Source organism: Ostrea edulis, chromosome 7 (genome assembly GCF_947568905.1).
Source record: "Ostrea edulis chromosome 7, xbOstEdul1.1, whole genome shotgun sequence".
Classification (NCBI taxonomy): domain Eukaryota; kingdom Metazoa; phylum Mollusca; class Bivalvia; order Ostreida; family Ostreidae; genus Ostrea; species Ostrea edulis.
In genome coordinates this window covers 38,909,263-38,934,181 of record NC_079170.1, presented here as the reverse complement: position 1 = coordinate 38,934,181, position 24,919 = coordinate 38,909,263, and the positions used below count along the sequence as shown (strand labels likewise).

General features: G+C 36.5%; 2 protein-coding genes and 1 long non-coding RNA gene across 7 annotated transcripts in view; 1 reads left to right on the top strand and 2 right to left on the bottom strand.

Moving 5' to 3' along the window:
* The first annotated feature begins 748 nt into the window (after positions 1-748).
* Positions 749-8,763, top strand: LOC125657227 (heavy metal-binding protein HIP-like). The gene is made up of 2 exons (XM_048887906.2): positions 749-1,488; positions 8,013-8,763. Exons 1-2 carry the CDS (start codon positions 1,122-1,124, stop codon positions 8,456-8,458), a joined length of 813 nt encoding a protein of 270 aa, XP_048743863.2. The 5' UTR covers positions 749-1,121; the 3' UTR covers positions 8,459-8,763.
* Positions 8,764-8,797: 34 nt separating this feature from the next.
* LOC125657198 (protein pigeon-like) overlaps positions 8,798-24,919 on the bottom strand; it is a 29,260-nt gene continuing 13,138 nt past the window's right edge. For 2 of the 5 annotated variants that reach the window (XM_056144300.1, XM_056144301.1), the window contains exons 14-31: positions 24,763-24,855; positions 24,222-24,413; positions 22,482-22,642; positions 21,816-21,885; positions 21,614-21,711; positions 19,117-19,344; positions 18,286-18,362; positions 18,017-18,155; positions 17,650-17,745; positions 16,847-16,935; positions 15,957-16,051; positions 15,163-15,211; positions 14,979-15,049; positions 14,607-14,668; positions 14,189-14,276; positions 12,768-12,839; positions 12,286-12,363; positions 8,798-11,351 (exon numbers count right to left, since the gene is read on the bottom strand). In XM_056144300.1, the coding sequence (XP_056000275.1) occupies positions 11,236-11,351; positions 12,286-12,363; positions 12,768-12,839; positions 14,189-14,276; positions 14,607-14,668; positions 14,979-15,049; positions 15,163-15,211; positions 15,957-16,051; positions 16,847-16,935; positions 17,650-17,745; positions 18,017-18,155; positions 18,286-18,362; positions 19,117-19,344; positions 21,614-21,711; positions 21,816-21,885; positions 22,482-22,642; positions 24,222-24,413; positions 24,763-24,855 (1,874 nt within the window). In that variant the 3' untranslated portion in view covers positions 8,798-11,235. The other 3 variants (XM_056144302.1, XR_008796943.1, XM_056144303.1) reach the window with 3 other exon arrangements.
* On the bottom strand, positions 19,394-20,734 carry LOC130048109 (uncharacterized). The gene is made up of 2 exons (XR_008796947.1): positions 20,628-20,734; positions 19,394-20,185 (listed from the first exon to the last, which is right to left on the bottom strand). It is a non-coding gene; the product is annotated as an uncharacterized LOC130048109 (long non-coding RNA).

Here is a 24,919-nt window from a genome sequence, read left to right as displayed (position 1 = left end):
GGCGACGAAATGTTATGGAATGCACCTTAGGAATTACGAGTATTGCTTGGGTTCTAAGTGAAGAATAACACTACTCTTTAATGGTAACTTCGAAACCAAGCGTTATAATTGCCTACGGAATGGGTAGGTAAACGTTGATATGGAAGTTCAGGGGAATTCTACAATATTGCAATAATAAATGTTTTTATTAAAAGTAGGTCAAACTAAAAGCCCTTTGTTACGGAAAGAGCAACAAGGGAATACAACACTAGTTGGCATTATGGTCTTCAAGCATCCCAGATGAAAAGGTGAAGATAATGAATAGTGATCAATCTCATAATTCTTATGAGGAATGCAAAATTAAGAGTTAGGTAAACATACGGACCTCTGTTATTATGTCATGATGGTACAGGGGTTTCAACAGTCTCGTTTAAAGCCAGCATTTCGCAAATTCTATGGTCGTTATAACGATCTAGTTTGCCAGTATAACCTATCATAGGGTCAAATGCTGTCTGACGTGTTTCATGCCGATTGTTAGACCGTTCTTTACACACTGATTTTAACTACGGATAACTTCGTTTCCCTGATCAAGATAGAGGACTCACTGTGGGTATTGTCGATCGACAGGGAATGTTTACTCCTCCTAGGCATCTGATCCCACCTCTGGTGTGCCCAGTGATCCGTGTTTGTAATTAATTTGTATTCCTTGGGGGAGCTACGAGATTAATCATCGCTCGTTACATGTATCTTTATCTTTTCATGTTTGATCTTGAGCCTATAAAGAGATATGACAGAATTGGTATCTAAATAATCCGGAGGGTTACATGTACTACTGTCTCTAACAAGTCTATTACGGCGATTTCGTTAAACCACAAACTAAAAAAAATTCCCAAGTTGTATGAATTGTAAGGAACGTTTCTTAATCCCATGATAGCATCATACATATGCCCACAGGTGTTCAAAACTATAAAAAACTGTTATTGTGCATTCTTGTGGACTACATTTTAATCGATCTATTTTGGGATGGTAGCTTATCTCTGTTGAAGAGTCCAAGTCCTACAAACTCTTATCTGACATACTAGCGCATATTCGTAGGTCGAAAGCACCGATATTCCTCCTTGCGATAAACCACAAATAGAAAAATGGCTAAATGTTGGATTTTTGCGATGTTGATTTTGATTTTCGTGGTCCAATGTATTGTCGCGAACGATTTGGAAATGGAGGCATGGAGAAAGAATATGGAGTCTCGTTTGTTGAAACTCGAGCGGGAAAATGTTCAACTGAAGATGAAAAACGAAGAACAGGACAAGACAATAAAGTTATTAATTGAAGAGAACAATCAGTTAAAGGAAGTGTTTAATAAAGCACGTATAAATGCTGAACCACCAATCTTAGTACCGGGAAACGATAGTAGAACTTTACTGAACACTTCTGGGGCTCGGGGAGAAGTTTTGGAATTATCCACAGACAAAAATATTCATAAAAGTAAAAGAAACGGACGTGAAAGACGTGAGTATTGAATGCACATTAACAATCTGATTAAGGTTACCAGCAATTCAAGTCATTTTTGTTTTAGTCTATTAACTGCAGAAATATGTAGTGTGTAATAGGTTCTGTTCCATCTACTTAGTATTCAAGACATAAGGTTTCTGGTTCTTTTCACGTGCAAAGTAGTAAACCTTAGATTCCAATGTACAGTGGCCTTTCATTCACCGAGAGTCTAAACAACATACTGATCCCTTTGTAGAAACTTTAGAGTTGACATTTTGGACAGATCGGTAAAGTTGGCTACTAGTAACCAGCTACTAGTAACTGGCTACTTAAAAAAAGAGAAGTTGGCTACTAGTAGCCAGCTACTTGAACCAGGAAAAGTTAACTACTAGTAGCCAGTTACTAGTAGCCAGCTACTAAAAGTATGAAAAGTTTGCTACTCGTAGCCAGCTACTACAAAATATAAAAGTTATAATTACTGATAGCTCGCTACCAGATAAAGGTTAATGAGTTTGAAAATTATTATCTATCAGATTTATTTCTAAAGAGGACGAGGAGTCGTATGAAATTCCACGCTCAATTATCCCCAATTACATAACGTTGCAATGCAAAATACGAATAAACTTTTTCAACTGAGTGTTTACTTTAAAAGTGATACGGATTGAATTCAGACCTTCAATCATTTGATATACCATCCATTTTGAGATATCTGGTACTTTTACAATTTGATTCGAGTTACCCTGAAATTTCAACATAAGTGTGAATACCGTAAGAAACTTTATGTTTGTATTAGATATCTGATGAATTTACGACTATACATATGGCAAGAAGTGATAGATGGTGTTTTGGTACTCCATGAATTTTCAGATATCGCTCTTTAGGAAATCAGTTACTTATACATTTTGATTATCGGTACAATGAAATTTCAAGATCCGTGTGAATACCTTAAGGAACTCCGTGTTTATATCATATATTTAACTAACTTACAACGATACATATGGCGAGTAGTGATATTGGGTATCGTGATATGTCATAAATTTTCAGATATCACGCTTAAGGAAGTCAGCTACATATACCTTTTGATGGCAGGTAAACTGAAATTTCAAGTTCTTCGCAAATATCTCAAGGAACTCTGAGTTTGTATTAGATATCTGAGTAATTTACAATTATCAAAGTGAAGAAGAGTGATATTAGGTATCTTGACATGCTATAAATTTCCAGATATCATGCTTAGGGAAGTCAGTTACTTATACCTTTTGATTCCTGGTATCCTGAAATTTCAAGTTTTTCATAAATATCTTAAAGAACCCTGTGTTTGTTTTAGATATCTGCCTAGTTTACAACTGTCCATGTAAAGTGGAGTGGTACTAGGTATCTTGATATGCCATCAATTTTCAGATATCACCCTTAAGGAAGTCAGCTACGTATACCTTTTGATTGCAGGTAACCTGAAATTTCAAGTTTTTCATAAATATCTTAAAGAACTATGTGCTTGTATTAGATAGCTGATTAGTTTACAACTATCCATGTGAAGTAGAGTGGTACTAGGTATCTTGATATGCCATTAATTTTGAGATACCACGCTTAAGGAAGTCAGCTACTTATACCTTTTGATTGCAGGTAACCTGAAAATTAAAGTTTTTAGAAAATATATTAAGGAACTCCGTCTTTGTTTTAAATATCTGATTAATTTACCAATGTACATATGACAAAATCTGATACTAGGTATCTTGATATGCCATCAATTTTCATATATCACTCTTAAGGAAGTCAGCTACATATACCTTTTGATGGCAGGTAAACTGAAATTTCAAGTTTTTCGCAAATATCTTAAGGAACTCTGTATTTGTATTAGATATCTGACTAGTTTACAACTATCCGGGTGAAGTGGTGTACTATTAGATATCTTGATATGCCAACAATTTTCGGATATCATACTTAACGAAGTCAGCTACTTATACCTTTTGATTGCAGGTAACCTGAAATTTCAAGTTTTTCATAAATATCTTAAAGAACGCCTTGTTTGAAATAGATATCTGACTAATTTACAACTATCCATGTGAAGTGGAATGGTATTAGGTATCTTGATATGCCATCAATTTTCAAATATCACCCTTAAGGAAGTCAGCTACTTATACCTTTTGATTGCAGGTAACATGAAATTTCAAGTTTTCTACCAATATTTTAAGGAACTCTGAGTTTGTATTAGATATCTGAGTAATTTACAATTATCAAAGTGAAGAAGAGTGATATCAGGTATCTTGACATGCCATAAATTTCCAGATATCACGCTTAGGGAAGTCAGCTACTTATACCTTTTGATTCCTGGTATCCTGAAATTTCAAGTTTTTCATAAATATCTTAAAGAACTCTGTGCTTGTATTAGATAGCTGATTAGTTTACAACTATCCATGTGAAGTGGAGTGGTACTAGGTATCTTGATATGCCATTAATTTTGAGATACCACGTTTAAGGAAGTCAGCTACTTATACCTTTTGATTGCAGGTAACCTGAAAATTAAAGTTTTTAGAAAATATATTAAGGAACTGTTTTAAATATCTGATTAATTTACCAATGCACATATGACAAAATCTGATACTAGGTATCTTGATATTCCATCAATTTTCAGATATCACTCTTCAGGAAGTCAGCTACATATACCTTTCGATGGTAGGTAAAGTGAAATTTCAAGTTTTTCGCAAATATCTTAAGGCGTTCTTTAAGATATTTATCAAAAACATGAAATTTCATGTTACCTGGAATACAAACTCAGAGTTCCTTAAAATATTGTTAGAAAACTTGAAATTTCAGGTTAGCTGGAATCAAGAGGTATAAGTAGCTGACTTCCTTAAGGGTGATGTCTGAAAATTGATGACATATCACGATACCTAATACCATTCCACTTCACATGGTAAGTTGCAAATTTGTCAGATATCTAATACAAACAAGGAGTTCTTTAAGATATTTATGAAAATTTTGAAATTTCAGGTTACCTGCAATCAAAAGGTACAAGTAGCTGACTTCCTTAAGCGTGATATCTCAAAATTGTTGGCATATGAAGACACCTAATATCACACCTCTTCACGTGGATAGTTGTAAATTAGTCCGATATCTAATACAAATACAGAGTTCTTTAAGATATTTATGAAAAACTTGAAATTTCAGGATACCAGGAATCAAAAGGTATAAGTAGCTGACTTCCTTAAGCATGATATCTAAAAATTGATGGTATATCAAGACACCTAATATCAGTCTTCTTCACGTGGTTAATTGTAAATTAGTCAAATTTCTAGTACAAACACAGAGTTCCTTGAGATATTTATGAAAAACTTGAAATTTCAGGTTACCAGGAATCAAAAGGTATAAGTAGCTGACTTCCTTAAGCGGTGATATCTGAAAATTGATGGAATATCAAGATACCTAGTACCACTCCACTTCACATGGATAGTTGTAAACTAGTCAGATATCTAATACAAGCACAGAGTTCTTTAAGATATTTCTGAAAAAACTTGAAATTTCAGGCTACCTAGAGTCAAATGGTATTAAGTAGCTAACTTCCTTAGACGTGATATCTGAAAATTGATGGCATATCAAGATACCTAATATCACATCTTGTCATGTGTGCATTGGTAAATTAATCAGATATCTAAAACAAACAAGGAGCTCCTTAAAATATTTTCTAACAACTTTAAATTTGACTTTACCTGTGATCAAAAGGTATAAGTAGCTGACTTCCTTAAGCGTGATATCCAAACTTTGATGGCATATTAAGATACCTAATATCACTCCACTTCACATGGAGAGTTGTAAATTAGTCAGATATTTAATACAAACAAGGAGATCCTTAAGATATTTATGAAAAACTTGAAATTTCAGGTTGTCAGAAATCAAAAGCTATAAGTAGCTGACTTCCTTAAGCGTGATATCTAAAAATCGATGGTATATCAAGACATCTAATATCAGTCTTCTTCACGTGGTTAATTGTAAATTAGTCAGATTTCTAGTACAAACACAGAGTTCCTTGAGATATTTATGAAAAACTTGAAATTTCAGGTTACCTGCAATCAAAAGGTATAAGTAGCTGACTTCCTTAAGCGTGATATCTGAAAATTAATGGCATATCAAGATACCTAGTACCACTCCACTTTACATGGATAGTTGTAAACTAGTCAGATATCTAATACAAGCACAGAATTCTTTAAGATATTTATGAAAAACTTGAAATTTCAGGATACCAGGAATCAAAAGGTATATTAAGTAACTGACTTTCTTAAGCGTGATATCTGGAAATTTATGGCATGTCAAGATACCTGATATCACTCTTCTTCACTTTGATAATTGTAAATTACTCAGATATCTAATACAAACTCAGAGTTCCTTAAAATATTGGTAGAAAACTTGAAATTTCAAGTTACCTGCAATCAAAAGGTATAAGTAGCTGACTTCGTTAAGTATGATATCCGAAAATTGTTGGCATATCAAAATATCTAATATCACACCACTTCACATGGGTACTTGTAAATTAGTCAGATATCTAATACAACACAGAGTTCCTTAAGATATTTGCGAAAAATTGAAATTTCAGTTTACCTGCCATCAAAAGGTATATGTAGCTGACTTCATTAAGAGTGATATCTGAAAATTGATGGCATATCAAGATACCTAGTATCAGATTTTGTCATATGTGCATTGGTAAATTAATCAGATATTTAAAACAAAGACGGAGTTCCTTAATATATTTTCTAAAAACTTTAATTTTCAGGTTACCTGCAATCAAAAGGTATAAGTAGCTGACTTCCTTAAGCGTGGTATCTGGAAATTTATGGCATGTCAAGATACCTAATATCACTCTTCTTCACTTTGATGATTGTAAATTAGTCAGATATCTAATACAAACTCAGAGTTCCTTAAAATATTGGTAGAAAACTTGAATTAGTCAGATTTCTAGTACAAACAGACTTCCTTGAGATATTTATGAAAAACTTGAAATTTCAGGTTACCTGCAATCAAAAGGTATAAGTAGCTGACTTCCTTAAGGGTGATATCTGAAAATTGATGGCATATCAAGATACCTAGTACCACTCCACTTTACATGGACAGTTGTAAACTAGGCAGATATCTAAAACAAACACAGGGTTCTTTAAGATATTTATGAAAAACTTGAAATTTCAGGATACCAGGAATCAAAAGGTATAAGTAGCTGACTTCCCTAAACGTGATATCTGGAAATTTATGGCATGTCAAGATACCTAATATCACTCTTCTTCACTTTGATAATTGTAAATTACTCAGATATCTAATACAAACTCAGAGTTCCTTGAGATATTTGCGAAGAACTTGAAATTTCAGTTTACCTGCCATCAAAAGGTATATGTAACTGACTTCCTTAAGCGTGATATCTGAAAATTTATGACATATCACGATACCCAATATCACTACTCGCCATACGTATCGTTGTAAGTTAGTTAAATATATGATATGAACACGGAGTTCCTTAAGGTATTCACACGGATCTTGAAATTTCATTGTACCGATAATCAAAATGTATAAGTAACTGATTTCCTAAAGAGCGATATCTGAAAATTCGTGGAGTACCAAAACACCATCTATCACTTTTTGCCATATGTATAGTCGTAAATTCGTCAGATATCTAATACAAACATTAAGTCAAACATAAAGTTTCTTACAGTATTCACACTTATGTTGCAATTTCAGGGTAACTCGAATCAAATTGTAAAAGTACCAGATATCTCAAAATGGATGGTATATCAAATGATTGAAGGTCTGAATTCAATCCGTATCACTTTTAAAGTAAACACTCAGTTCAAAAAGTTTATTCGTATTTTTGCATTGCAACGTTATGTAATTGGCGATAATTGAGCATGAAATTTCATACGACTCCTCGTCCTCTTTAGAAATAAATCTGATAGATAATAATTTTCAAACTCATTAACCTTTATCTGGTAGCGAGCTATCAGTAATTATAACTTTTATATTTTGTAGTAGCTGGCTACGAGTAGCTAACTTTTTATACTTTTAGTAGCTGGCTACTAGTAACTGGCTACTAGTAGCTAACTTTTCCTGGTTCAAGTAGCTGGGTACTAGTAGCCAACTTTTCTCTTTTTAAGTAGCCAGTTACTAGTAGCTGGTTACTAGTAGCCAACTTTACCGATCTATTTTGGACTCCTTGATGGCCCTCCAATGTCTTTTAAAGGCTATTAGGACAAATTTCATTATACATCATCAGGTGTTTTCAATCTAATAAGACTATCAGCATGGAGAAATGTTTGAGTGCTGTGTTCTGTATAGGAAGAATCCTAAAATATGAAAAGCGCAACTTGACAAACTATATAATATTCTTCAAGTTCATTGGACCTTAGGTTCCGAAGAGTTTAGGATTCCTTCCTAATGATCATATACAAATTTCAACAACAGTATACATGCTGAACTTCTTATCTGATGTTCACTTAGCGTAAATGAAACCAAACTTAGTTTTTCTATCGAAAGCTAAACAAAAATTGATTTTCACTCGTCCATTTCAGAGGAAAGGTTACTACAATCGAACACTCCTCATGAGGGGGTGGCGTTTTATGCCTACATCTCCTCCATCCATACGCCAGCCCTAGAGGCCAAACATATAATCATTTATGACGTCGTCGTAACAAACCGGGGCAACGGTTACCACAGAGATAACGGGATTTTTATCGTACCACAAACTGGCGTTTACGTTTTTACGTGGACTGTCGTTGTCCAGGAAGCTGAATGGATAGACCTTGAAATTGTTCTGAATGGCTCTCCTTTCGGGAGTATCGTGGCTGACACGGTAAACACTGCGTCTGGTGACTGGGACTGCTCCACCGGCGTTACAGTTAAGGAGGTCAATGCGGGGGACCACGTGTATATCCGAACTATTGACCACAGGGCTGTTACGATTATCTACAGCGGAACAAATGCACGGACTTCCTTTGCTGGCTGGCAGCTGCTTTAACTTTCACCTGCGTTACATACGTGACTTTCTAAATAATCTTTCTAAATAATACCCTTAAAACTTCTAGTGGTGGTCAGTAACAATATTGTACTAACTAGGTAACAATATGGTTCAACAAATCGGATTATATGATCCTATCGGAAGTTCAGAGTTGACACGAATTTTCTTGTTGAATTCGGTACATGAGTGAACTGTGATTCTTGATTTGCGATACTGTAGCGTATGTAGTATAAAGCCAATAGTTTTCAATTTGCTTAACCCATACATTCTGCAAATTTCGACTTAAAAACTTGTTGACCTTAAAACCACCTGTTGGTTATCCTTCAGAAAATGGAACTCTTGGTTTTGACAAGTCTTTAATACTGAAGAAGTAATCATGATATGTGTAAAGAATGACATCAATGATTCGTAACGCTATGATGATATTCTCATATTGCAAATTTTAAAATTGATTATTATTGTCATCAACAACATTTAACATTTGATCAGAGAAAAAAAATATCACGAGCCTCTGTTTCAGGCAAGCTAGATAGAACCAGGTCCTACTATTACCGAAGAAATTGGATTCTACTCAACCCAGTCTGACTAACACCAGCCTTACTATTTGTAAACTTCCCACATTTTCGACTTCTTCAGAATCAATGCATGAACCTGTTTCAACCAAACATGCCAAAAAGCATTCTTGGGTCAAACAGTGAAATCAAAACCAGCCTGAACTATCTCACTGCAGTATTATTAGTCAGACTGAACTATCTCACTGCAGTATTATTAGTCAGACTGAACTATCTCACTGCAGTATTATTAGTCAGACTGAACTATCTCACTGCAGTATTATTAGTCAGCCTGAACTATCTCACTGCAGTATTATTAGTCAGACTGAACTATCTCACTGCAGTATTATTAGTCAGACTGAACTATCTCACTGCAGTATTATTAGTCAGACTGTACTATCTCACTGCAGTATTATTAGTCAGACTGAACTATCTCACTGCAGTATTATTAGTCAGACTGTAGGTTGAGGGGATACCAGTTTCTTCAACAGAAGGACCATGCCTACTTACGAGGAGAAGAAAATAAGAAATATATTTCTCAATTTTAACTACTGCATTAGAAAAGGCAAGACTTGAACGAAAGTATATATATATATTACAAAGATTCAAGTTCGTTCAAATCATGGACCCCAAGGTCAAGGTTAATCAACAATAAAAGTTCAATGCTAACATAGGTCTTGTGTAATTGGAATGTTCTTAAAACAGGGGTACAAATTAACATGCAATAATCCTCATGCAGAGCAGATTCACCAGACTTGCGAGGTCCCAACAAGAGTTCATATTTCTACACAGCTATATATAAGGACATTCAGACAAAAAAGCAGATATATTCATGAATACTAACCAAAATCTCTGATTATGGAGATCGGATATAACAATCTATTAAGAGTACTCTCAGTTCTTTGATGATTTCCTTAATATCTGGGCTTATTGGCTGATGTTAGTGGCTGTGAACCGTTTTATTTCCAGTAGGGGACTTTGTATGAAATAGATAACATACAATGCTTGCAAAACACATTGGTACACTTGTACATGAAAGGTGAAGATAACGAACAGTGATCAATCTCATAACTCCTACAAGCAATACAAAATAGTTAGGCAAACATGGACCCCTGGACACACCAGAGGTGGGATCAGGTGACTAGGAGTTTGAAAATTTATGCAACGGTCTTGGATCAACCTTAACCCCAGTGGTCAAGATTTGAACAAAACTTGAATTTTTCACTATGTAAGAAAGCTTTCATGCATGATTTGGTTTTCCTAGTCGAGTTCTTATCATAGTTTCTTCCTTATGTCCTCCTGAAAGAAGACGTGGCCTTACAATGGTACAGATTTTATCTCCTCACTCAATGGGATTGAAATTAGTTATGTAGTTTTTCAGAAAAAATTCAAAACCCCAAAATCACTAAGGGTCATCTATTCCTTGCCAGTATATCAAGTTGGAAGTCCATCCACCGAAGGGCTTTCAGATATTGAGCAGATCTGATATTATTTCACGGCTGAAGTAATTTAACCTTGCATGACCTTTGACCTCCAAACTATTGTCTCTTCGAATGTATGATATCTGAATTGGTAATACCAGCCTTGTACAAAAAATGTATTTTTTCCAGGACTCAGGGTTGTGCTTATTACAATGAGTTTTACTTTGCTTTGAAAGTAACCTGTAAAATTTAATGTAAAACAACAAAATACAAAAAAGTAGTAATTTTACAGAGTAGATAAAATTTAAATGATGTAACTATCTAAAGTCGGCAAAATTTCAAGGGCTTTCAATTTTCAATAGTTTGTCATAAAAATTTTCCCCAAATCTAACTGCATGGAAAGTTTGTTCTGCATCACAGTAAAATTCAAAATATAAAACACAGACTTGTAATCTGCAATCAGTTTGCAAGAACTATTACTCTGTAACTCTAAAATGTGGGCATCACGAAAATTGCAAAGTTTCTAATTACTATTTCTAATTCACAAACTAAAACAAACAATCACTAATTCTAATACACAAACTAAAACATTCTAAAACACAAACTAAAACACACCTACAATATTGCACACATCCTTAAGTTAAAATACAAATTTAAGAAAAAGAAAGTCTGTTTATCACAGATACTGTTCCTGATGGAGTCGTCAATATTCAGCCTGTCCATGCCGACTTCCACCGGTATATCACATTTGAACATTTTGATTTGCCTTGAAGCAGACGGACACTGATGGGGCAGTAATGGAGGACTAGAAATTCACGGTAGACATGTCGTATTTGTTGTCTACTTTGGTGTGGTACAGAGCGACGTCTGCCAGGAAATTCACATCTAACGGGCTCTGGCCGTGAGTGTGTTTAGAGTTTTCTACAAAACATAAACACAAACTAAGGCTTTATTTCAGAAGACAATACACCGGAGACAGAACCTAGACTGACAGCCGCAGATTGATCAACTCCAAAGGTAGTTAGATACATGTGTTTAGTCCTTATATGTCCGCCTGCACAATATGTCTGCCTTCACTATATGCCAGCCCAATTTTGGACCAAACTGTCCTGTGTTCTGTGATGAACCAGACGACTCCATCTTCAAAGCAAATACAACTGATTGATGGAGACGAAAGGCTACGAAATTTTGTGGAATGGGCCACAGGCAATTTTATCACTTGGGTTCAAATTAAAGAATAACCCTACTTTCTAATAGTAAATTCGAACCCAAGCCTGTGAAATGGGCAAGAAAACTTTGATCGGGAAGTTCTAGGGGCTTCTTTAATATTGCATTAAGATATTTAATATACAAATATAATTTCAAGGTTAGTACATGTACATGTATGTGTAATATTTGTTGGGCATATAAAAATGAGAGCTCTGCCAGCATGACCAAGTAGTGACTAAGAAAAAAGCTTGTCGAAAGACTGCGCCCGTAGTCAGATTTGTATCATCACACCATGTTTAAATCTGCTAAATTAACACTTACTGGCGAGAGCAGGATGTGAACCCGCACCGACCAGAGGTGAGAGGCCATGTGATTTTGAACACGATGCTCTAACCACTCGGCCACAGAGGCCCCTTAAAGAAAGGAAGTGTATTACTAACTTATATTTACACCCTGCTTTCATTTCAATCACAATGCCCAGCAAATAGAATATTTATCTAGATTCATATGCGCATTGTTCAGAGCAACAGCACATTCATGAGGAAATGGCTATCACTGTAATTTGTAAATATGAATAATAGAATGTGAAGGTCACAGAATAAAACCATCAGCTGTTACTGGTCACCCAACGGAGAACATTACTTACCCAGCGTCTCCAGATAATGGAGGAAGGAGGCCAGAGGAGGAAAGGAGATGTCCATCAAGCTGGAACCCGAACTCTCCGCTGAAAAAAGCAATTCACAAAGCAATTTAGAAATAAAAGTCAAGCTGGAACCCAAACTCCGCTGGAAAAAGCAATTCACAAACCAATTAAGAAATAAAAGTATTGTTGAAAACAAAACTCTATTAAGCTAAAAAAAAACCCTATTCACAAAGTCAATTAAGAAATAAGTCATGTTTTTTTTAATACATGTACATTTCTTCAAAAAAAGAAAACCATTGAAACTGTAGCTCTACCAGTAAACTCGTATGCACCCCTTACCAACCCCCCCCCCCCCCCCCCCCACCCCCCAAATATAGTTGCAGCAGTATGTACATTTATCTATTGTAAATATAAATATTGATAGATACAAATTATTTTTCCTATTTTGACTTAAAGCTTAAACAGCGTACATGCCGGTAACTCACATCTATCTCGTGCCATGTAGGAGAGATCCGAGAGCTGTCTACCGGCTTCTTCCTGAGGAGCGGCCATGCAATCTGTCAACAGAAAATCAATGTGTTTAGGTACATTATCTCCACACATAGAACTCAACACTCTCAACAAAGTTTTCTATGTGCTGACAAACTTTTAATATTATATGGAGGACACCCCATACAGTTCACATTTTTAGTAGTTGGAGTGATCTGCCCGTTATACAGTACAATTGTTTTTTTTTAATGGCCATGGTCACATTGGATACCAAGAGACATTTTAACTGAATTACAAAAGCCAAAATGGGCAAAACAAGACATTTTTGGTAGAAGAGTATCTTTTTTATCTTTATTGAAGTTCATTTCCTCCTGTTTGTGGTTTGTGGAGGATTTGAATAACTGAACTTAAAAACAAGAATATCATTGAAACTGATGGATGCTCCACGAAATGCATCGAACCAATGAACTACATGTACTTCATAGGACGAATGACAAAATGATCAATAACTGTTCATATTAATTTTTAATATAATATGTTGAGTGACCTTGACCTTCACAAAAAGATCTTGTGTGACCTTTGTATGAAAGTCATTTGCCTATTACTTACATCTATTTGTGTGATATATGATCAACAATCAATACCCGTTCAAAAACTGTTGAAAGAAGGAACATTTTCCTCATAATTATAAGGAATATGTTCTCAGTGAACTTGGACTTTCCAAAATGAACTTGATCCAAAAGACCAATAACTATTGAAATATTGTTGAAAAAAAGGTTTTTGCATATACATGGTGTATGTTCTAAGTGACCATGATCTTTTTCAAAATGACCTTGAAGTGACCTCTGACTGACTGACTGAAAACTATTTACCTGTTACTTATTTGTGTGATATATGGTGAATAATATTCAGAAACTATTGAAATATTAAGGAACTTTTGCCTTATATAAGTGATATATTCTGATTGACATTGACCCTTCCAAAATGACCTTGGTCCATAAGTCCCCTGTCCAAAGGAATATATGTGATCAATTATGATCAATCTCTGATGGAAATTTCAGGAGATTGGAACTTTCATATAAAAAAATGTTGAAATAAGAAACTTTTATATGTTCTGAGTGACTGTCCTTTCTAAAATGACCTTGAAAGATCTTGATCCCCAAGTCCTTATCTCAAAGAACATTTGCGATAAATTATATCAATTTCTGATGAAAGGTTTTAGAGCTCGGGCGGATGGAAAGAGGGATGGACACCCCAGTGACTAATAAGCTATATACTCCCCCGATAAAAGGAAAAAAGAAACTTAGCTCTCTATGAAAATCAATGTATCTTTGAATATTCATACATGTATGCTTCAATAAATAAAACTATGATCATGAAATTCTTTGACTTGGAGAAGTTGAATAAAGCTCCATACCTTCGAGAATGTTGGATACTTGTTTGTGGGCGAAGTAAATCTGACACAGAGGGTGGTTCCATTCCCGGTAACATTCTTCAGCCAAACTCTGTCAACAACACAACAACAGCACTATGGTAACATAAATACTTGTATGTTCAGAAGTGCTTGTCAACAATCCATCGTGTACATATTTTTGAAAATATTTCAATTCCGATTTTTCATGCAATTTTTTTATCTGATCAAGATACAGGGCTCACGGCAAGTGTGGTCGGTCAGCAGGGGATGCTTACTCCTCCTAGGCACCTGATCCCACCTCTGGTGTGTCCAGGGGTCCGTGTTTGCTCTACCCTACTTTGAATTTTGTATTCCTAATAGGAGTTCATTATCTTCACCTTTTTATTTAGAAAAAAGGAATTGTAAAGAATTCAAAAGTTACCTGTGGTAATCTGGAAATAATTTGCTGCTTCATCTTTACTTCCTCTTTGGTGTTGCGAATGTCTGGAGATAACAATAAAAAAACATGAAGACAAAATGTCTTAATTTTCAATTATCTGGGACACTTACAAAATAGGCATAATCAAGTTTTTTAAGCTGCAACCATTAACTATAAGAGACTGGTTTGTGTTTTGAGGTAGCTTCAGTATATACAGTTGAACTTTGGTATTTCAAAAACCGATATCTCGAATACCATGGATATGTTGAAGTGATTCGGAAGTCCCAACCACTCATTCTTTAAGTATTTTACCCTCGATATCTCGAAGTTTTTTCTTGGTCCCATTGAGTCCAAGATAACAAGGTCTGACTGTACCTGCTAGAACTTGAGCCATGAATTCTCCTGTAAGCTGCAAGACTCCATGATCCACATACTGAAGGAATAGGCTGGCGAGAAAAGGAGGAGGACATTAGGAATGCAGGAGAACTAATGATTGGCAACAGAACTTTGTAACTGTTTATTTCTTTTAAAAATATTTGAAAGATTATTTCGATTGTACCTGGAATTCAAATTTCGATAACCAAGAGCAGTGAAGTATGATATGAAACCTGGAAGAAAAACAGAGCTCATTAATAAAGGTCTGGATCAAATAAACAATTACAGATTAAATCTTAAACATACATGTATGATTCAAATCTGTGTAACTGGAAACACATCCAACAAAATAGAGACTTATAAACTGTGACACCAATAAGTAGGTCACCGCATGGTGAGTATCAAGGAACTAACACATATATCATTTCTTTATCAAGGAAGTAACACAGTCATGCAGTATTTGATGGATTCCAACAAAATTAAATTCATTGATTATTATAAGTAATTTTCAGCTTGGAATTGATACTGGGAACAGATTTTCACTGAGAGCAAAGCATCACCATGTTCATTTTCACACAGAGGACATTGTAATGCTATGCTCTGTCCATTTCCACACAGAGATGCTGTAGGGGATCCGGGCTAGAATAGGTCCCAGTATCCCTTGCCTGTCATAAGAGGCAACTAAGTGGGGCGGTCCTTTGGGTAAGACTGTAAAAAAGCCGAGGCCAAGTGTCACATGTCACAGCCGGTGTGGTACGATAAAGATCCCTCCCTGCTTAAAGGCCACAAGCGCCGAGCATAAGCCAAAATTTTGCAGCCCTTCACCAGCAATGGTGATGACTCCATATGAGTGAAAAATTCTTGAGAGGGATGTTAAACAATATACATGTACAATCAATTAACCCACACAGAACAAAGCTTTACAACATCCATTTCCACACAGAACAAAGTTTTACATGTGGATCTGAGGAGACTTACCCTGAGGCAGAGGGAATGAAAATTCAGTACAGGTCTGGTAGTATCTCTCAAACAGCTGGAATAATTCATACTCGTCATCCGTGGAGGGGTCAGTCCTGAACAAAGACAAGGAAATGATCAACCCTAGAGTAGAGTGTAAGTTAATGATCAACATTAGAGTAGTGTACACATAAATGATCAACATGAGAGTAGAGTGGAAGTAAACAGCTGAAACAATCCATACAAAGACAAGGAAATGATCAACCCTACAGAGTAAGTCCAGCAAAGATCAAACATCTACATGCAAGGCGTGTTTCTTGCATGCAAAGAAGATGCAGTATCATAAATCAGTTTATCATACAACACTACTTTTCCCAGGTTCATAACACGGGTTCAGAAAAATGATATGAACTCGTAGTGCAGGTTCATAATTATGCAAATCATGTAGGTCAATCATTCATGCGCCACGTAAACAAAACAGCATGTCATCCTTTGAAATTGTTAACATTGACAGTATAAGACCTTGTTTTGTCACCAAGGTTGTTCCAAGAGGATTTTGTGTGTTTTATGAAGTGAAAATGATTTCAAGTTTCTTCGAACCGTGACGTAGTGACATCACAATGGAACTGAAAACACATAAATTTCTGTGACTTTCGATTTGTGAAATAGACAGTTACCAGTAAATAAAAATTTGCCTTCAATAATAGTTGTGTGATAAATAAAATCTTACACTCATGCTTATGGCATATGAAGTTTATGAAATGAGTTACCGAATTTTAATATTAAATCCAGTAATTCATTTCATAAATTTCATATGCGATGAGCACTCATTCAAGATCCTCTATGTCTTCATAGAATACAGGAATGTGACGAGAAATTTGCATGACTTATAACATTGATAGTGGCCTCACAGATTAGGTAGGAAATCGAGGTCTGTATAGGGAAGCAGGGGACCTCGGAGGTTCCACAGGAGGTGACAGAGCTGTCTGGACTGCTGGATCTGACGAAGGAAGAAACAGCAATGTTATCAAATGTATACAATGACTATTGTTCTAACAACAAAGAATGATAAACTACTGACATGATCTACATGTATAAGATCAAAAAGTATTTGCACCTAAAAACCCAGCCGCACAAATGTTACCGGTAGTTAAAGACCCCCAAAATGCTGTTCAGTTTCTTTTCTTAACAGATCACTGGTTGTGGGTGGAGCTTATCTATGGTTATTGTTATTTACCTGGAATTCACCTGGCCAAGAAGGCAGGGTGTTGTGTATAGTGTCTCTGGGTAATCTGTCAGTTACTGTCTAGTTAACATTATATAAATGTCAGAGTTATTGATGAGTTCACTGTGAAAGTTAAATAACATTGTGTAACTGGGTCCTGTATGTAACAACAAAAGAGGCATTTACAGGTATACTAAAACAATGTCATACATAAAGACTAAGGGCATCACTAAGCAGGGCATACCTAGCAACATGCATTATTTATAGCTAGCGATGTGTTGTAGGAAGTTCAAATCCAATGTAATTGTATGTAATGTACACATCTTGTGATGTTACGATTAATTTCAAACTAATCCATCTGACATAGAAATTGTATTTCTAATGTAGAGAGATGAACGGTTATTACAGTATATACACAAGATGTTACTCTGTTAAAATAGCATTTCTCCTCTCTCCTTATTATCATCAAAACGAAACAAAAACTGGTACCTGGCACGCAATGTATTCCTTAGCAACTGATTGACCTTTCGACCTTGCTTCCTTCCTTAGATATTTGTTGAGATGATTAGTGAACAATTCCTTGGTCTACAATACAATCAAAGATATAAACACATTCAAAACAAAAAATACTCAGTGTTCCCTGTACTTTATTGTTTAACAAAAGTTGGATGTTTGAGAAAACCCACTATAATCATGTGCATGTGTATTGTGAGGTAGAAAATTCTGATTCCAGTCCAATCAAAATTAGAACGCTCACATACCCACTACACAAACTCTGTGAATTGAACTACGTGACTGCGAGTGGTTTACGGTATATAACGTTAATTATTTTATTTTGCGGCTGTCCAATGGTTACCGTGTCTACAGCTATTTCTGAGAGTTCCGCGATGTTGATGCCCTGTAAAAATGGTGGTGCTGTCCCGAGTACTGTGTCGGGCCGCACTCGTTTGTTGTTGTTGTTGAAGGTGAGGGTCCCAGGAGCCGGGGACACCGATCTGCAAATAACTAGACAAGTCTAATTTCAGCGCACAGTCATCAACACTACTAGCATGTCCTACGATGTTACACACACATTCTCATTACTTTCATGACAAATGTAAAGAGTTGTGATATTCAATTTCTCACCTACTAGATCTCGTTTTGTGTCCGTGAAGAGAAGAGCAGAAATACTGGTCCTCTGTCTTAGTGCCCTGAGATCCTCCCTGTCATAAAATATATCTATTAACTGGTTTCCAAGGCAACAGAAACTTTACACACACCCCCCCACAAAAAAAACCCCCTCACATTATGACCCAACATAAAGCAATGGGCCATATAGTTTGAGTTGAAAGAAACCTTAATTTGAATTGAGAGGAACCGTAAACTTGCTATCATCCAAATTACCAGTTAATCTGTATTTTCATTACTACTGAACAATTCAAAGTGAGAATAACTGATACAGCACTGAATGCAGTCATTAAAGAATTTCCTACATGGGTAAGCCTCTTCATTTGTCCAATATGTATCCGATTCATATCTGCCAATCACTTCAAAGCATTATAAATCACTTAGGCTGTTTTGTAATTGTGATCATCAAGGGATCTTAAAATTATTCTTTTAGAAACTTGAACATGTTGCAACTTTTAGTTTACGTTGGTTTGTGTTTAGAACTGTGATATATGTGTTGACATTCTACAAAACGACATCCAATGTCAACAGCCAATCACATATCAAAGTCCTAAAACTAGGGCACATGTGAATACTAATCATTCAAAGGAAACTTGGTTTTATTTTCAAACACCAACTCTCCAAACAATTCTGACAGCAAGAAAATAATTTCTTTTAAATATATATTGATATTCAAATACGTATATCATTCTACATATGTATTATGATTGCGTAATACAGTGTTTTACTTTCGTGAGTCAGTTATGTTTCAGTTAGAATTATATACATGGCCTTCTTTCCATGCTGTACCTTTTCCATGCTTTTGGTCCTCGCCTCACACAGGGTTTTCACTGACTTGTGTGAGAACCGCACCAGTTCTTCTAACTGCATCCAGCGCAGGTGGTGCCTGAGTATGTCCCAGAGGTCGTCCCCCACACTGCCCCGCTTTTGTGACCGGTCCTTGGCTGACTTAGAGGCGATGCTTACACAGGCCAATGGCATATAGGAAACACGGGCGATTCTCTCCCCCTCATAGCTCTGAGATTTCATAAATCACTGTATTACATACTTTCAATTTCATCTCTTCTTTCTTCTTTAAAAGTTTGCAGGCATATATCACACAATATATGCCTGGAAACATTACATCACAATCAAATTACTATGTCGTTAATTTTCAAATTTTTAATCTTTTATTCAGTTAAATCAATAAAGAAATTGTTAAAAATACAAGAGGCCCAGGGGCCTTATAGGTCACCTGAGTATCATGTAACAACCTTCCAATGTTTGAATTAGGTTTGTGTTTAAATATAAGAATTTTACTTTTGGATGGAAGAAACATTGAATAGCTATGTGGTCAGCCCCGCCTTTGCACCAGAACCCCTGACCCAGGGGCCATAAATTTCAGTTTTGAAAGAAGCATCCTTGATCATCATTATCATACTATTAGTTTGTCTACTTAATACCCAGCAGCAGAGGAGAAGATTTTCAAAGAAATAAAATGCATTTTCACTATATGATCAATAGGGCCCCACCCTAATACCAGAACCCCTGACCCAGGGGCCATGAATTTCACAATTTTGAAAGAGGCATCCTTGCTCATCATAACCATGCTATTGGTTTGTCTACTTAATACCCAAGGACAGAGAAGAAGATTTTCAAAGAAATAATGCATTTTCACTATATGACTTATAGAGCCCCACCCTAGCACCAGAACCCCTGATCCAGGGGCCATGAATTTCACAATTTTTAACAAGAGGTACCATGAGCAATGCTCATTAAGAATAACCCCCGCTTACCCCAATCTCCCAAAGGGTGTTGGTAATTGGTATAAACTACCTCTTTTCTGAGTGTTGCTACTTCGATGTCCAGTGCGCATGACCTTTGACCTTTTGACCCCAAACTCGATAGGGAACATCTTCATCTCATGGGTAGTCCATATGTATGATATGGTGACTGTAGGTGGAAAGGATAACGCTTTAGAGCCCGTAAACCATATTGCTACTTCAATGTCCAGTGTGCGTGACCTTTGACCTTTTGACCCCAAACTCGATAGGGAACATCTTCATCCCATGGGTAGTCCATATATATGATATGGTGACTGTAGGTGGAAAGGATAACGCTTTAGAGACCGGAAACCATATTGCTACTTCAATGTCCAGTGCGCTTGACCTTTGACCTTTTGACCCCAAAATCGATAGGGAACATCTTCATCCCATGGGTAGTCCATATGTTTGATATGGTGACGGTAGGTGGAAAGGATAACGCTTTAGAGCCCGGAAACCATATTGCTACTTCAATGTCCAGTGCGCTTGACCTTTGACCTTTTGACCCCAAAATCGATAGGGAACATCTTCATCCCATGGGTAGTCCATATATATGATTTGGTGACGGTAGGTGGAAAGGATAATGCTTTAGAGCCCGGAAACCATTGCGTCTACAAACGGACGGACGGACAGACGGACAACCCGATTCCAGTATACCCCCCCCACAACTTGTTGCGGGGGGTATAAAGAGGCATCCTTGCTCATCATTACCATGCTATTAGTTTGTCTACTTAATACCCAGAGACAGAGAAGATTTTCAAAGAATTTCTACATTTTCACTATATGACCAATAGAGCCCTACCCTAACACAAGAACCCCTGCCCCAGGGGCCATGAATTTCACAATTTTGGTAGAGGGCTCAACGCTCATTATAATTATGCCCACAGTTTGGCTTCTTGATGTCCAGGAGTAAAGAAGAAGATTTTTTAAAATTACACTCATTTTGATGGTTTTTGCCCCACCCCTCAGGCCCCAGGGGGGCAGGGACCACGAATTTCACAATTTTTGTTCCCCTCCACCCACAGATGCTATATGCCAAAATTGGTTGAAATTGGTTCAGGGGTTTCAGAGAAGAAGCTGAAAATGTTCAAATGTTAACGCACGACGCACGTCGCACGACGACGGACAAAAACAGATAGCAATAGGTCACCTGAATGAATTCAGGTGACCTAAAAATTACTGTGAGTTTCTAAATGAATTTAATTGAAAGTATATGATAAAAAGGTTATAGACTTTGTATGGGAAAATATGACGACCTTGTTTTTTTTGTCGCGGACGGACCTTGCAAACTTGGTCCGTTTACGTGCCAAAAAACTTGGTCGTCATATTTTCCCATACAAAGTCTATAACCTATAAGTATTGCTTAAATCATCATTTATCAACGCCTCAAACATTTACTTTGTATCTCATGCCATAAAAAAAAAAATTAATTATCAATTTAATACAAACTTTGGTGAAAGTAAAAATCTTTGAGTCTTTCTGACCTTTTCAAATTGTCCTCTAAATGTGTCGGAAGCTGTGAATGGTACGAGTTTCAGGATCTCACGGTCAAACTGTCGCCTCATAGAGGAATAGGTAGTCGCTGTGGGGGAAACAAAAGTTGTGTAAAACAAAGCCCACAGTGTACAAGCTCAAAGTTTGTCAATGACTCAGGAATTAGCAAATTAAAAAAAGATAAATACTGACCAATGAGAAACTCTGCCATTAATGCAGGTACCTCACAACTTGGTATGTCGTTGCTCAGCATTTCAAAGAGCTGCAATCATGGAATTACAAACATAAACAGTTACAATCATAGAGTTACAATCATAAACAATTACAGTCCTAGAATTACAATCCTAGAATTACAATCATAGAGTTACAAACATAAACAATTACAATCCTAGAATTACAATCCTAGAATTACAATCATAAACAATTACAATCATAGAATATGAAACTGACCATTGTACAGTGAGAATGTCCCCATAAAACTGACCATTGTACTGTGAGAATGTCCGGATAAAACTGACCATTGGACTGTGAGAATGTCCGGATAAAACTGACCATTGGACTGTGAGAATGTCCGGATAAAACTGACCATTGGACTGTGAGAATGTCTGGATAAAACTGACCATTGGACTGTGAGAATGTCCAGATAAAACTGACCATTGGACTGTGAGAATGTCTGGATAAAACTGACCATTGGACTGTGAGAATGTCCGGATAAAACTGACCATTGGACTGTGAGAATGTCCGGATAAAACTGACCATTGGACTGTGAGAATGTCTGGATAAAACTGACCATTGGACTGTAAGAATGTCCGGATAAAACTGACCATTGTACTATGAGAATGTCCAGATAAAACTTACTCTTTTGATGAGGAAGAAGTCCCGTGTCCTCGTCAGAACATAGTGTAACAGCGCCGCCCTGGTGGTGGACATATAACAATGCACAAACAGTTGGATCAGAGTCTCCATGTTGACATGGACCCTCCAAACAGCACCACTGGAGTTGTCATAGAAACTGCTGCCTGTGGAGGGAGATGAGGGTTTCTAATATAATGTTGTAAAACACACTTCTACTGTTACAAAGCAGTAGCTGATTACACATTGATATACCGATAAGTAAACATGTCAAAATTTTACCAGCATGGACAATTATAATTTAATGCACAAATAATTGACATTGTACTATCAATTAACATAAGCAGCTAAAAAAAATCACACCTCATGGCCCCCTGCTAATATTGAGTGATGTCTGCTTGATGCAGAACGCAGTATCATTTACATGTAACTATTACAAGATGCATAGGTGAATACATTAAATTAAAGAAAAATCATCCAATCAATGTAATAATACCAGGTGCACATCTTCATATGGTGAGTAATGAGTGTACAAATTTATAGAAAAATTCATTCACTAATTTCTTAGAATATGCATGGACAAAATCATGTCTTCAAACAGACGGACAGACAGACATGGTGATTCCAATACCCCCCCCCCCCCAACTTCGTTTGCAGGGGGTATAAAAATGTTTGCTGTCATAAAATCATACTGAAATCGTATCAGGAAGATTTTAGTCAATCCTTGGTTTTATCACACTAATGAAGAGTAAAATGTCAGCTAAATCTCTTCCATCTCAGAAAATATAACAATCCAAGCAAAAAAACAAGGAATATTTTTGTCTGGTGAGTTTTATATATAGCTGTTGGTGAGTCTGTCTGTCTGTCTGTCTGGTGAGTTTTATATATACCTGTTGGTGAGTCTGTCCATCTGTCTGGTGAGTTTTATATATAGCTGTTGGTGAGTCTGTCTGTCTGTCTGGTGAGTTTTATATATACCTGTTGGTGAGTCTGTCTGTCTGTTGAGTTTTATATATACCTGTTGGTGAGTCTGTCTGTCTGTCTGGTGAGTTTTATATATAGCTGTTGGTGAGTCTGTCTGTCTGTTGAGTTTTATATATACCTGTTGGTGAGTCTGTCCATCTGTCTGGTGAGTTTTATATATACCTGTTGGTGAGTCTGTCTGTCTGTCTGTTGAGTTTTATATATACCTGTTGGTGAGTCTGTCTGTCTGTCTGTTGAGTTTTATATATACCTGTTGGTGAGTCTGTCTGGTGAGTTTTATATATACCTGTTGGTGAGTCTGTCTGTCTGTCGAGTTTTATATATACCTGTTGGTGAGTCTGTCTGTCTGTCTGGTGAGTTTTATATATACCTGTTGGTGAGTCTGTCTGTCTGTCTGTCTGGTGAGTTTTATATATACCTGTTGGTGAGTCTGTCTGTCTGTCTGTCTGGTGAGTTTTATATATACCTGTTGGTGAGTCTGTCTGGTGAGTTTTATATATACCTGTTGGTGAGTCTGTCTGTCTGTCTGTCTGTCTGTTGAGTTTTATATATACCTGTTGGTGAGTCTGTCTGTCTGGTGAGTTTTATATATACCTGTTGGTGAGTCTGTCTGGTGAGTTTTATATATACCTGTTGGTGAGTCTGTCTGTCTGTCTGTCTGGTGAGTTTTATATATACCTGTTGGTGAGTCTGTCTGTCTGTCTGTCTGGTGAGTTTTATATATACCTGTTGGTGAGTCTGTCTGGTGAGTTTTATATATACCTGTTGGTGAGTCTCTCTGTAGCTCCTGCAGACTAGAATTTGATATGTTGTTCAATTTTTCAGCAGCGGTTGACAACACAGACACATCAACAATGGCTGACGAACTGTTGCCATGGGAATCCCCACTTCCTGTCTGCCTGATATCTTCACCATCTCTGTGTATGGAGTCTAGGCTTCCCTGAATGCTGCGCTCTGAAACAGGATCAAATTTCAACATCATCAGGTCATAATTTCAGATATCCAATGTCCAATCATAAATGCTCTGTCTGTCTATCTATCTATAGTTTTCTCTCTATCATTAAAACTTTTGGGAAATATACAAATTGTATGAAAGATGATTAATACATAAATATAGCACCTGATAAACACACATATAAAAGAACATTTGTTTACTTATAAGCAGCCGAAAAAGATATAGGTTACTCGACAAAATCCGACAAAATTTGTATCATTTTTTTTCTCTCCACTTGAGCTAAGACAGATAACTCTTTTCAATCGATCAGGTCTAATTAGATCATGATAATACTGGATCAAGGCGTACCATGTAAGAGGATATGCTGGCAAGGTTCAAACTCGATTCCGACATTCAGCAGATGAACAAAATGTCCGGGTAACATCACCATCAGATAGTCTCCTGTACAGGGAAAAATCAGCATCACATGACAATGTATAACCAGGACAATGATGTCAGTATCACA

Excerpts from the sequence above, each read along its gene's own strand:
- LOC125657227 (XM_048887906.2), top strand. The coding sequence starts at position 1,122 with ATGGCTAAATGTTGGATTTTTGCGATGTTGATTTTGATTTTCGTGGTC. Across the intron at positions 1,489-8,012 it reads AAGAAACGGACGTGAAAGAC|AGGAAAGGTTACTACAATCG; the intron begins GTGAGTATTGAA and ends CGTCCATTTCAG.